We start from the raw sequence: 13,714 nt of genomic DNA, 5'->3' as shown, positions 1-13,714 counted from the left end.
CTACTGTAGCGCTATCTCCCAGCACCAGGGGGTTCTACTACTATAGCGCTATCTCCCAGCACCAGGGGGTTCTACTACTGTGCGGCTATCTCCCAGCACCAGGGGTTCTACTACTGTACCTCTATCTCTCCCAGCACCAGGGGTTCTACTTCTGTACCTCTATCTCTCAGCACCAGGGGTTTCTACTACTATAGCGCTATCTCCCAGCACCAGGGGTTCTACTACTGTACCTCTATCTCCCAGCACCAGGGGGTTCTACTACTGTACCTCTCTCTATCAGCACCAGGGGGTTCTACTACTGTACCTCTATCTCTCAGCACCAGGGGTTACTACTGTAGCGCTATCTCTCAGCACCAGGGGGTTCTACTACTGTACCTCTATCTCTCAGCACCAGGGGGTTCTACTACTGTACCTCTATCTCCCAGCACCAGGGGGTTCTACTACTATACCTCTATCTCTCAGCACCAGGGGTTCTACTACTGTACCTCTATCTCCCAGCACCAGGGGGTTCTACTACTGTAGCGCTATCTCTCAGCACCAGGGGGTTCTACTACTGTACCTCTATCTCTCAGCACCAGGGGGTTCTACTACTGTACCTCTATCTCCCAGCACCAGGGGGTTCTACTACTGTAGCGCTATCTCCCAGCACCAGGGGGTTCTACTACTATAGCGCTATCTCCCAGCACCAGGGGGTTCTACTACTGTAGCGCTATCTCCCAGCACCAGGGGGTTCTACTACTGTACCTCTATCTCCCAGTACCAGGGGTTCTACTACTGTACCTCTATCTCCCAGCACCAGGGGGTTCTACTACTGTACCTCTCTATCAGCACCAGGGGGTTCTACTACTGTAGCGCTATCTCTCAGCACCAGGAGTTACTACTGTAGCGCTATCTCCCAGCACCAGGGGGTTCTACTACTGTAGCTCTATCTCTCAGCACCAGGGGTTCTACTACTGTACCTCTATCTCCCAGCACCAGGGGGTTCTACTACTGTACCTCTATCTCTCAGCACCAGGGGGTTCTACTACTGTACCTCTATCTCTCAGCACCAGGGGGTTCTACTACTGTACCGCTATCTCCCAGCACCAGGGGGTTCTACTACTGTACCTCTATCTCTCAGCACCAGGGTTCTACTACTGTACCCTCTATCTCCCAGCACCAGGGGGTTCTACTACTGTAGCTATCTCCCAGCACCAGGGGGTTCTACTACTATAGCGCTTATCTCCCAGCACCAGGGGGTTCTACTACCGTAGCGCTATCTCCCAGCACCAGGGGGTTCTACTACTGTACCTCTATCTCCCAGTACCAGGGGGTTCTACTACTGTACCTCTATCTCTCAGCACCAGGGGGTTCTACTACTGTACCTCTATCTCTCAGCAACAGGGGGTTCTACTACTGTACCTCTCTATCAGCACCAGGGGGTTCTACTACTGTAGCGCTATCTCTCAGCACCAGGGAGTTACTACTGTAGCGCTATCTCCCAGCACCAGGGGTTCTACTACCGTAGCGCTATCTCCCAGCACCAGGGGGTTCTACTACTGTACCTCTATCTCCCAGTACCAGGGGGTTCTACTACTGTACCTCTATCTCTCAGCACCAGGGGGTTCTACTACTGTACCTCTATCTCTCAGCACCAGGGGGTTCTACTACTATAGCGCTATCTCCCAGCACCAGGGGTTACTACTGTAGCGCTATCTCCCAGCACCAGGGGTTTCTACTACTGTAGCGCTATCTCTCAGCACCAGGGGGTTCTACTACTGTAGCGCTATCTCTCAGCACCAGGGGTTCTACTACTGTAGCGCTATCTCTCAGCACCAGGGGGTTCTACTACTGTACCTCTATCTCTCAGCACCAGGGGGTTCTACTACTGTAGCCCTATCTCTCAGCACCAGGGGGTTCTACTACTGTACCTCTATCTCTCAGCACCAGGGGGTTCTACTACTGTACCTCTATCTCTCAGCACCAGGGGGTTCTACTACTGTAGCGCTATCTCTCAGCACCAGGGGGTTCTACTACTGTAGCGCTATCTCCCAGCACCAGGGGTTTCTACTACTGTAGCCCTATCTCTCAGCACCAGGGGTTCTACTACTGTACCTCTATCTCCCAGCACCAGGGGTTTCTACTACTGTACCTCTATCTCTCAGCACCAGGGGGGTTCTACTACTGTAGCCCTATCTCTCTCAGCACCAGGGGGTTCTACTACTATAGCGCTATCTCCCAGCACCAGGGGGTTCTACTACTATAGCGCTATCTCCCAGCACCAGGGGGTTCTACTACTGTAGCGCTATCTCCCAGCACCAGGGGGTTCTACTACTATAGCGCTATCTCCCAGCACCAGGGGGTTCTACTACTGTAGCGCTATCTCCCAGCACCAGGGGGTTCTACTACTGTACCTCTATCTCCCAGCACCAGGGGGTTCTACTTCTGTACCTCTATCTCTCAGCACCAGGGGGTTCTACTACTATAGCGCTATCTCCCAGCACCAGGGGGTTCTACTACTGTACCTCTATCTCCCAGCACCAGGGGTTCTACTACTGTACCTCTCTCTATCAGCACCAGGGGGTTCTACTACTGTACCTCTATCTCTCAGCACCAGGGGTTACTACTGTAGCGCTATCTCTCAGCACCAGGGGGTTCTACTACTGTACCTCTATCTCTCAGCACCAGGGGGTTCTACTACTGTACCTCTATCTCCCAGCACCAGGGGGTTCTACTACTATACCTCTATCTCTCAGCACCAGGGGTTCTACTACTGTACCTCTATCTCTCAGCACCAGGGGGTTCTACTACTGTAGCGCTATCTCTCAGCACCAGGGGGTTCTACTACTGTACCTCTATCTCTCAGCACCAGGGGGTTCTACTACTGTACCTCTATCTCCCAGCACCAGGGGGTTCTACTACTGTAGCGCTATCTCCCAGCACCAGGGGGTTCTACTACTATAGCGCTATCTCCCAGCACCAGGGGGTTCTACTACCGTAGCGCTATCTCCCAGCACCAGGGGGTTCTACTACTGTACCTCTATCTCCCAGTACCAGGGGGTTCTACTACTGTACCTCTATCTCTCAGCACCAGGGGGTTCTACTACTGTACCTCTATCTCTCAGCAACAGGGGGTTCTACTACTGTACCTCTCTCTATCAGCACCAGGGGGTTCTACTACTGTAGCGCTATCTCTCAGCACCAGGAGTTACTACTGTAGCGCTATCTCCCAGCACCAGGGGGTTCTACTACCGTAGCGCTATCTCCCAGCACCAGGGGGTTCTACTACTGTACCTCTATCTCCCAGTACCAGGGGGTTCTACTACTGTACCTCTATCTCTCAGCACCAGGGGGTTCTACTACTGTAGCGCTATCTCTCAGCAACAGGGGGTTCTACTACTGTACCTCTCTCTATCAGCACCAGGGGGTTCTACTACTGTACCTCTATCTCTCAGCACCAGGGGTTACTACTGTAGTGCTATCTCTCAGCACCAGGGGGTTCTACTACTGTACCTCTATCTCTCAGCACCAGGGGGTTCTACTACTGTACCTCTATCTCCCAGCACCAGGGGGTTCTACTACTATACCTCTATCTCTCAGCACCAGGGGTTCTACTACTGTACCTCTATCTCTCAGCACCAGGGGGTTCTACTACTGTAGCGCTATCTCTCAGCACCAGGGGGTTCTACTACTGTACCTCTATCTCTCAGCACCAGGGGGTTCTACTACTGTACCTCTATCTCTCAGCACCAGGGGGTTCTACTACTATAGCGCTATCTCTCAGCACCAGGGGGTTCTATTACTGTACCTCTATCTCTCAGCACCAGGGGGTTCTACTACTATAGCGCTATCTCTCAGCACCAGGGGGTTCTACTACTGTAGCGCTATCTCTCAGCACCAGGGGGTTCTACTACTGTACCTCTATCTCTCAGCACCAGGGGGTTCTACTACTGTAGCCCTATCTCTCAGCACCAGGGGGTGTCTACTACTGTAGCGCTATCTCTCAGCACCAGGGGGTTCTACTACTGTACCTCTATCTCTCAGCACCAGGGGGTTCTACTACTGTAGCGCTATCTCTCAGCACCAGGGGGTTCTACTACTGTACCTCTATCTCTCAGCACCAGGGGGTTCTACTACTGTAGCCCTATCTCTCAGCACCAGGGGGTGTCTACTACTGTAGCGCTCTCTCTCAGCACCAGGGGGTTCTACTACTGTACCGCTATCTCCCAGCACCAGGGGGTGTCTACTACTGTACCTCTATCTCTCAGCACCAGGGGGTTCTACTACTGTACCTCTATCTCTCAGCACCAGGGGGTTCTACTACTGTACCTCTATCTCTCAGCACCAGGGGGTTCTACTACTGTACCTCTATCTCTCAGCACCAGGGGGTTCTACTACTGTAGCCCTATCTCTCAGCACCAGGGGGTTCTACTACTGTACCTCTATCTCTCAGCACCAGGGGGTGTCTACTACTGTACCTCTATCTCTCAGCACCAGGGGGGTTCTACTACTGTAGCCCTATCTCTCAGCACCAGGGGGTTCTACTACTGTACCTCTATCTCTCAGCACCAGGGGTTTCTTCCCTCCATTGTGCCTGGGTGGGGGTGCGGAGGGGCCTGGAGAGCCAGGGACAGCGACACCAGGGGGGATGAAGGCCCCAGCAGTGATGGGGTTTCTGTTAGGGAGGTCCATGGGCACACCTCTCCCTCCTCCACCACCACCAGCCGGCTTGATGTGGTCATACCTACAACACAGAGTCACACACCATCATAATAACAGATATTTATTGAACACGATGGTTGGACTATGTGCATAAAACTCATACAGTGACTGTAGATTGGGGATTATGTATTGGTATTGTACTGTTAGTCACTTACTGCACTGTTGGAGCTAGAAACATAAGCATTTCACTGCACCTGCTTTAACATCTGCTAATCTGTGCACACGACCAATCAACTTTGATCACCTAAACTGCTGCTACTGTTTGTTATCTAGCTGTTGCCTAGTCACTTTATTCCTAGTTATATGTATGTATCTACCTCAATTACCTCGTACTCCTGCACATCGGCTTGGTACTGGTACCCCAGCACATCGACTTGGTACTGGTACCCCTGCACATCGACTTGGTACTGGTACCCCTGCACATCGACTTGGTACTGGTACCCCTGCACATCGACTTGGTACTGGTACCCCTGCACATCGACTTGGTACTGGTACCCCTGCACATCGACTTGGTACTGGTACCCCAGCACATCGACTTGGTACTGGTACCCCTGCACATCGACTTGGTACTGGTACCCCTGCACATCGACTTGGTACTGGTACCCCTGCACATCGGCTTGGTACTGGTACCCCTGCACATCGACTTGGTACTGGTACCCCAGCACATCGACTTGGTACTGGTACCCCGCACATCGACTTGGTACTGGTACCCCAGCACATCGACTTGGTACTGGTACCCCAGCACATCGACTTGGTACTGGTACCCCGCACATCGACTTGGTACTGGTACCCCTGCACATCGACTTGGTACTGGTACCCCCTGCACATCGACTTGGTACTGGTACCCCTGCACATCGACTTGGTACTGGGTACCCCTGCACATCGACTTGGTACTGGTACCCCTGCACATCGACTTGGTACTGGTACCCCAGCACATCGACTTGGTACTGGTACCCTGCACATCGACTTGGTACTGGTACCCCTGCACATCGACTTGGTACTGGTACCCCAGCACATCGACTTGGTACTGGTACCCCAGCACATCGACTTGGTACTGGTACCCCAGCACATCGACTTGGTACTGGTACCCCAGCACATCGACTTGGTACTGGTACCCCTGCACATCGACTTGGTACTGGTACCCCAGCACATCGACTTGGTACTGGTACCCCTGCACATCGACTTGGTACTGGTACCCCTGCACATCGGCTTGGTACTGGTACCCCTGCACATCGACTTGGTACTGGTACCCCAGCACATCGACTTGGTACTGGTACCCCTGCACATCGACTTGGTACTGGTACCCCAGCACATCGACTTGGTACTGGTACCCCAGCACATCGACTTGGTACTGGTACCCCAGCACATCGACTTGGTACTGGTACCCCTGCACATCGACTTGGTACTGGTACCCCAGCACATCGACTTGGTACTGGTACCCCTGCACATCGGCTTGGTACTGGTACCCCTGCACATCGGCTTGGTACTGGTACCCCTGCACATCGGCTTGGTACTGGTACCCCTGCACATCGGCTTGGTACTGGTACCCCAGCACATCGACTTGGTACTGGTACCCCAGCACATCGACTTGGTACTGGTACCCCTGCACATCGGCTTGGTACTGGTACCCCAGCACATCGACTTGGTACTGGTACCCCTGCACATCGGCTTGGTACTGGTACCCCAGCACATCGACTTGGTACTGGTACCCCAGCACATCGACTTGGTACTGGTACCCCAGCACATCGACTTGGTACTGGTACCCCTGCACATCGACTTGGTACTGGTACCCCAGCACATCGAGCTTGGTACTGGTACCCCTGCACATCGGCTTGGTACTGGTACCCTGCACATCGACTTTGGTACTGGTACCCCTGCACATCGACTTGGTACTGGTACCCCTGCACATCGACTTGGTACTGGTACCCCTGCACATCGGCTTGGTACTGGTACCCCTGCACATCGCTTGGTACTGGTACCCCTGCACATCGACCTGGTACTGGTACCCCCTGCACATCGGCTTGGTACTGGTACCCCTGCACATCGGCTTGGTACTGGTACCCCTGCACATCGGCTTGGTACTGGTACCCCTGCACATCGGCTTGGTACTGGTACCCCTGCACATCGGCTTGGTACTGGTACCCCTGCACATCGACTTGGTACTGGTACCCCAGCACATCGGCTTGGTACTGGTACCCCTGCACATCGACTTGGTACTGGTACCCCTGCACATCGACTTGGTACTGGTACAACTGCACATCGACTTGGTACTGGTACCCCAGCACATCGGCTTGGTACTGGTACCCCTGCACATCGACTTGGTACTGGTACCCCTGCACATCGACTTGGTACTGGTACCCCTGCACATCGACTTGGTACTGGTACCCCTGCACATCGGCTTGGTACTGGTACCCCTGCACATCGACTTGGTACTGGTACCCCTGCACATCGGCTTGGTACTGGTACCCCTGCACATCGGCTTGGTACTGGTACCCCTGCACATCGGCTTGGTACTGGTACCCCTGCACATCGACTTGTACTGGTACCCCAGCACATCGACTTGGTACTGGTACCCCTGCACATCGGCTTGGTACTGGTACCCCTGCACATCGACTTGGTACTGGTACCCCTGCACATCGACCGGTACTGGTACCCCTGCACATCGACTTGGTACTGGTACCCCTGCACATCGGCTTGGTACTGGTACCCCTGCACATCGACGTGGTACTGGTACCCCTGCACATCGACTTGGTACTGGTACCCCTGCACATCGACTTGGTACTGGTACCCCTGCACATCGACTTGGTACTGGTACCCCTGCACATCGACTTGGTACTGGTACCCCTGCACATCGGCTTGGTACTGGTACCCCTGCACATCGACTTGGTACTGGTACCCCTGCACATCGACTTGGTACTGGTACCCCTGCACATCGGCTTGGTACTGGTACCCCTGCACATCGGCTTGGTACTGGTACCCCTGCACATCGGCTTGGTACTGGTACCCCTGCACATCGACTTGGTACTGGTACCCCTGCACATCGACTTGGTACTGGTACCCCTGCACATCGACTTGGTACTGGTACCCCAGCACATCGACTTGGTACTGGTACCCCAGCACATCGACTTGGTACTGGTACCCCAGCACATCGGCTTGGTACTGGTACCCCTGCACATCGGCTTGGTACTGGTACCCCTGCACATCGACTTGGTACTGGTACCCCTGCACATCGACTTGGTACTGGTACCCCAGCACATCGGCTTGGTACTGGTACCCCAGCACATCGACTTGGTACTGGTACCCCTGCACATCGACTTGGTACTGGTACCCCTGCACATCGGCTTGGTACTGGTACCCCTGCACATCGACTTGGTACTGGTACCCCAGCACATCGACTTGGTACTGGTACCCCAGCACATCGGTTTGGTACTGGTACCCCAGCACATCGGCTTGGTACTGGTACCCCTGCACATCGACTCGGTACTGGTACCCCAGCACATCGGCTTGGTACTGGTACCCCGTGCCCCGTGTATATAGCCACGTTTTAATTGTTAATTTATTATTACTTTTCTATTTCCTTTCTCTGCATTGTCGGGAAGGGCCGTAAGTAATAATTTCACTGTTAGTCTACACCTGTTATTTTACACAGTATGTGACAATTAACATGTGATTTGTAGCCTTCAATCCAGCCCATCAGTAGGTTGGATCTTACCTGCAGCGGTCTCCGTAGGCGCACACACCTCTCTGGTAGAACTTACAGATGGTTGAAGGTTTACTGGTGGTCAGGTCATGAGAGAACATGCACCTAATCCCTTCTCGGCAAACACCATGGAGAAAATACCTGCATAGCAACACAAGAAACCGGCAGAATTAGCAGCGGTTAGCTATGATCATGAGGTTAGCTATGAGACCTACTGATAGCTACTTATTGAGGCCTGGTGTTCAGGGATAGAGTCTGATTAGGTTCATACACTAGAGTGATTGGTGGCTACTGGTTAGCAACAGAAACGGTCTAACATCATCAGCTTCCTCCTGGTAGTTGTCATTCATACAAGCTAGCCTAGCTAACTAGCAGCAAAGCTAACATAGCTAGCTACCGGTAGCTGCACTTTCTAGAGCTAACTAGCAAGCAAAAGCACCAATCGCGTGATTCATGGAAATGTTCACTTTAAGCAACACACTGCAGCATGTTTTCACAAATATATCGCACCAGAATCGTTAGCGGCATCCCAGCTACTTTAGCTAGCTAGCTAAGAAGCTAACATCTGCCAAATGCAAGAAATAAAACATCACACAGCTCGAGGTAAGAAACACTCAAGCAACAGTAAAAACATTAAACACGGTACAAGTTCTACCTGCAGGTGACTTGCTTCGTGTTCATGTTTTATCCTCAATAATATTGGGGCAACGGTATTTATGTTCCCGTTGTCACGTTTGAGTGCAAGCAAAAACTTCCGCCTATAAACCACCAGACTCGATGAACGAAAGGTTCCGAGGGGAAGGTTCAAGACGGGTAAGCAGCCAGGAGTCTCGAGCATACGACATGTATGTTTAAATACGATTATCTTTAAGAATACATAGTTATTCTTTATGAATATTTTTTTTTTAACGCGTTCAAATTGCTTCCTTCTTTAGCAACGTGTGTCACCTCGCTCATGTATTTCCCGGTTGAACCTTCCAATGGACTGCACTGTCTTGAAGTTTAACCATTGTGGAAGAAAAATCTATAGTTTTGACAAAAATAAGCTCCAAACAGAAAACACAGGGCGAAAATGCCCAATCTGTCAGGAGCAGATGAGATTCAGCCTCCTCGAGGCACCTGTCATAGTTCCGTGTCCATTTAGTAATGGACACAAGGTCCGGTGCGCCTTCCTCATTGGATCCTCACTGGGACCTGCTTTTCTCAGGTAAAATCAACACTTTACTGATATTCTTACTGTATATCTTACTCATATTGTCAACAACTGTTTATTTTTGCAACATTGAATGTTAAAATGTAAATCATTTTAAATGTGTATTTTCCCCTTTCATGTGTCTTCCTGACCGGACCTGTCATGGTGTTTGTCACAGTGAATGGCAGGACTCTGAGCTGCATGTTGGAGTTACTAACTCACAAGGTGCCTTCAGATTAGTTTACTTGCAGTTTGTGTGAGTTAGACTGGACTAGGTAACTAGATCTGATGTCTGTGTGTGTGTTCAAGGTGTGGTGTACAGCTACACCTCCTCAGGAGTCCAGAGAGAGGACCAGGGCTGGGAGCAGTGCCTCTGTGTGCCGCTGGTGGCCCCCGGGACTGGCAGCTTTGGAACAATGTGGGACACTGAGCTGGAACAGTTCTCCCTCCTCTCCACCTGGTCACGACACAGGTGAATATTACGAATGGAAATAGTACATTCTGAAAACCTAATAGTTAAAGATGGTGGTGCCACTTTAGAAATCCCACATAAAGAATGCCTTTAATATAAAGGGGTTCTAAGTAGTTTACAATAACAAAAACTTCAACATGATTATAGTGAGCTCCAAAAGTATTGGTACTGTGACACATGTTTTGTTTTTGCTCTGTACTCCAGCACTTTGGATTTGAACGGATACAAATAATTTGAGGGTATTTTCATCCATTTCAGGTGAACCGTTTAGAAATTACAGCTTTTTGCACATAGTCCCCACATTTTAGGGAACCAAAAGTATTGGGACACTTGTGTATTAAAGTAGCAAAAAGTTAAGTATTTGGTCCCATATTCATAGCACGCAGTGACTACATGAAGCCTGTGACTCTACAAACTTGTTGGATGTATTTGCTGTTTGTTTTGGTTGGGTTTCAGATTATTTTGTGCCCAATAAAAATGAATGCTAAATAATGTATTGTGTCATTTTGGAGTCACTGTTATTGTAAATAAGAATTGAATATGTTTCTAAACACTTCTACATTCATGTGGATGCTACCATGATTACAGGTAATCAATCCTGAATGAATCGTGAATAATGATGAGTGAGAAAGTTAGACGCACAAATATCATACCCCCAAGACATGCTAACCTCTCACCATTACAATAACAGAGGCATTTTTGGGGGGTATGATATGTGCATCTAACTTTCTCACTCATTATTATTCACAATTCATTCAGGATTATTCATAATCATAATATGGGACCAAATACTGAATTTGTCCCAATACATTTGGGTCCCTAAAATGGGGGGACTACTGTATGTACAAAAAGTGCTGTAATTTTTACGGATGAAAATACCCTCAAATTAAAGCTGACAGTCTGCCCTTTAACCTTAGTCATTGTATCATTTTAAATCCAAAGTGGAGTACAGAGCCAAAACAACAACACGTGTCACTATTGAAGCTCACTGTATTTGCTCCAGGTTTGAAGAGGAGCGGGAGTTTGGCTCGTGTTGCTATGGCTTTGCCCTGTCCTTCCTGAACCAGCTGAGGAGAGCAGAGGGCAGAGAGTCAGTCACCAGGGATGACTTCACACAGCAACATGTCCTGCCCCATGTTAAGACTGCCTCCAAATACATCACAGTCTACCAAGAGATCCATCAACATGGTTTCTACATAGCTGATTATTAAGATGCTTGTATTTAGTGTAATTTTCGTTGGGGTTGGGATAAAGCGTAAGGACCTTCCGTTGGACCTTGTATACAATTGGACAATAAAATAATATTCTTCTTTTGCTATTGTTAATGCATAGTTGTTGGTCGGCACAGATAAATCCTGATGCTTTTCATTTTTAAAAAGTAATTTACTTTGTCTGCTCAAGGGTGTAAAATACAAACTTTCACAAAAGCTCTGACGAAGGCCCGGAGGCCGACACGTAAGCTTGAATAAAAGAAGTTATACTAGCAAGAGCAGTGTGCGGGGTTAATTTTTCTATCAAGTAATCACATTATTCACAATCAACTGCAACCAGACAACTCAGAAGTGGGAGTGTTTTTTAAATGATCTCTGTAAAGGAAACCATACTGTATAGTAGCATACATGGAAAAACTATCTCCAACAAACACTGAAACAATACATGTGTTAACACCACACTGTGTAAATGACAACACCAAACAAAATATAATTATTGTAAAATTGACTGTGTCCATAAAATATATATAGTATGTATAGGGCGGCAGGTAGCTTAGTGGTTGAGAGCGTTGTGCCAGTAACCGAAAGGTCGCTGGTTCTAATCCCCGAGCCGACTAGGTGAAAAATCTGTCTATGTGCCCTTGAGCAAGGCACTTAACCCTAATTGCTCCTGTAAGTCGCTCTGGATAAGAGCGTCTGCTAAATGACTAAAATGTAAATGTATAAGCTGGAAGTAGAGGCCTAAGCATTGTTGTTCACTAGTTTACTCCAATTAAGGGAGGGGTGGTGGGGTTGGAAAGTAAAAAAATATATATTTTTAAAGGATGTATGTATGTATGTATGTATGTATGTGTGTATAAACTCAGCAAAAAAAGAAACGTCCCTTTTTCAGGACCCTGTCTTTCAAAGATAATTAGTATAGTAAAAATCCAAACAACTTCACAGATCTTCATTGTAAAGGGTTTAAACACTGTTTCCCATGCTTGTTCAATGAACCATAAACAATTAATGAACATGCACCTGTGGAACGGTCGTTAAGACACCAACAGCTTACAGACGGTAGGCAATTAAGGTCACAGTTATGAAAACTTAGGACACTAAAGAGGCCTTTCTACTGACTCTGAAAAACACCAAAAGAAAGATGCCAAGGGTCCCTGCTCATCTGCGTGAACGTGCCTTAGGCATACTGCAAGGAGGCATGAGGACTGCAGATGTGGCCAGGGCAATACATTTTTAACGTTTAACATTTAAGACTCCCGAGTGGCGCAGTGGTCTAAGGCACTGCATCGCAGTGCTAGCTGTGCCACTAGAGATCTTGGTTCGAGTCCAGGCTCTGTTGCAGCCGGCCGCGACCGGGAGACCCATGGGCGGCGCACAATTTTTTAAATAAAAATATCAACAACAAAAAAAATAACATGTATGCATTCACTAACTGTAAGTGGCTCTGGATAAGAGCGTCTGCTAAATGACTCATTAACTGTAAGTGGCTCTGGATAAGAGCGTCTGCTAAATGACTCACTAACTGTAAGTGGCTCTGGATAAGAGCGTCTGCTAAATGACTCACTAACTGGAAGTGGCTCTGGATAAGAGCGTCTGCTAAATGACGTAAATGTAAAAAGTCATTTAGCAGACGCTCTTATCCAGAGCGACTTACAAATTGGTGCATTCAACTTAGGATAGCCAGTGGGACAACCACCCTTTTTTTTTTTTTATGGGGGTTGGGGGAGGGGGGGTAGAAGGATTATTGTTATCCCATTCCAGGTATTCCTTAAAGAGGTAGGGTTTCAAGTGTCTCCGGAAGGTGGTCAGTGACTCCGCTGTCCTGGCGTCGGGGGGGAGCTTGTTCCACCATTGGGGTGTCAGAGCAGCGAATAGCTTTGACTGGGCTGAGCGGGAACTGTGCTTCCGTAGAGGTAGGGGGGCTAGCAGGCCAGAGGTGGATGAACGTAGTGCCCTCGTTTGGGTGTGGGGTCTGATCAGAGCCTGAAGGTAAGGAGGTGCCATTCCCCTCACAGCTCCGTAGGCAAGCACCATGGTTTTGTAATAGATGCGAGCTTCAACTGGAAGCCAGTGGAGTGTGCGGAAGAGCGGGGTGACATGAGAGAACTTGGGAAGGTTGAACACCAGACGGGCTGCAGCGTTCTGGATAAGTTGTATGGGTTTAATGGCACAGGCAGGGAGCCCAGCCAACAGCGAGTTGCAGTAATCAAGTGCCTGGATTGACAAGTGCCTGGATTAGGACCTGTGCCGCTTTCTGTGTAAGGTAGGTTCGTACTCTGCGAAAGTTGTAGAGCATGAACCTGCAGGATCGGGTCACCGCTTTGATGTTAGCGGAGAACAACAGGGTGTTGTCCAGGGTCACGCCAAGGTTCTTTGTACTCTGGGAGGAGGACACAATGGAGTTGTCAACCGTGATGGCGAGATCATGGAGCGGAGAG

General features: G+C 49.5%; 2 protein-coding genes across 3 annotated transcripts in view; one reads left to right on the top strand and one right to left on the bottom strand.

Moving 5' to 3' along the window:
• mkrn2 (makorin, ring finger protein, 2) overlaps window positions 1-9,142 on the bottom strand; it is a gene marked incomplete at its 3' end in the record, with an annotated part of 38,105 nt that extends 28,963 nt beyond the window's left edge. The window contains exons 1-3 of the mRNA XM_045217951.1: window positions 9,057-9,142; window positions 8,414-8,542; window positions 4,533-4,723 (exon numbers count right to left, since the gene is read on the bottom strand). Of these exons, the coding sequence (XP_045073886.1) occupies window positions 4,533-4,723; window positions 8,414-8,542; window positions 9,057-9,082 (346 nt within the window). The remainder of the gene's footprint in view (window positions 1-4,532; window positions 4,724-8,413; window positions 8,543-9,056) is intronic.
• On the top strand, window positions 9,080-11,552 carry mkrn2os.1 (MKRN2 opposite strand, tandem duplicate 1). 2 transcript variants are annotated; one of them, XM_041891225.2, is made up of 5 exons: window positions 9,080-9,214; window positions 9,337-9,608; window positions 9,772-9,818; window positions 9,903-10,065; window positions 11,069-11,552. In XM_041891225.2, exons 1-5 carry the CDS (start codon window positions 9,179-9,181, stop codon window positions 11,274-11,276), a joined length of 726 nt encoding a protein of 241 aa, XP_041747159.1. In that variant the 5' UTR covers window positions 9,080-9,178; the 3' UTR covers window positions 11,277-11,552. The 2 variants fall into 2 exon arrangements, with proteins under 2 accessions (XP_041747159.1, XP_041747161.1); XM_041891227.2 differs by having other exon boundaries at window positions 9,191-9,246.
• The last annotated feature ends 2,162 nt before the right edge of the window (window positions 11,553-13,714 follow it).

The sequence above is a fragment of the Coregonus clupeaformis genome, unplaced genomic scaffold, assembly GCF_020615455.1.
Source record: "Coregonus clupeaformis isolate EN_2021a unplaced genomic scaffold, ASM2061545v1 scaf1283, whole genome shotgun sequence".
Taxonomy (NCBI): Eukaryota; Metazoa; Chordata; class Actinopteri; order Salmoniformes; family Salmonidae; genus Coregonus; species Coregonus clupeaformis.
Note: the sequence above shows the minus strand (reverse complement) of the source record. Positions and strands in the feature narration are given on the sequence as shown.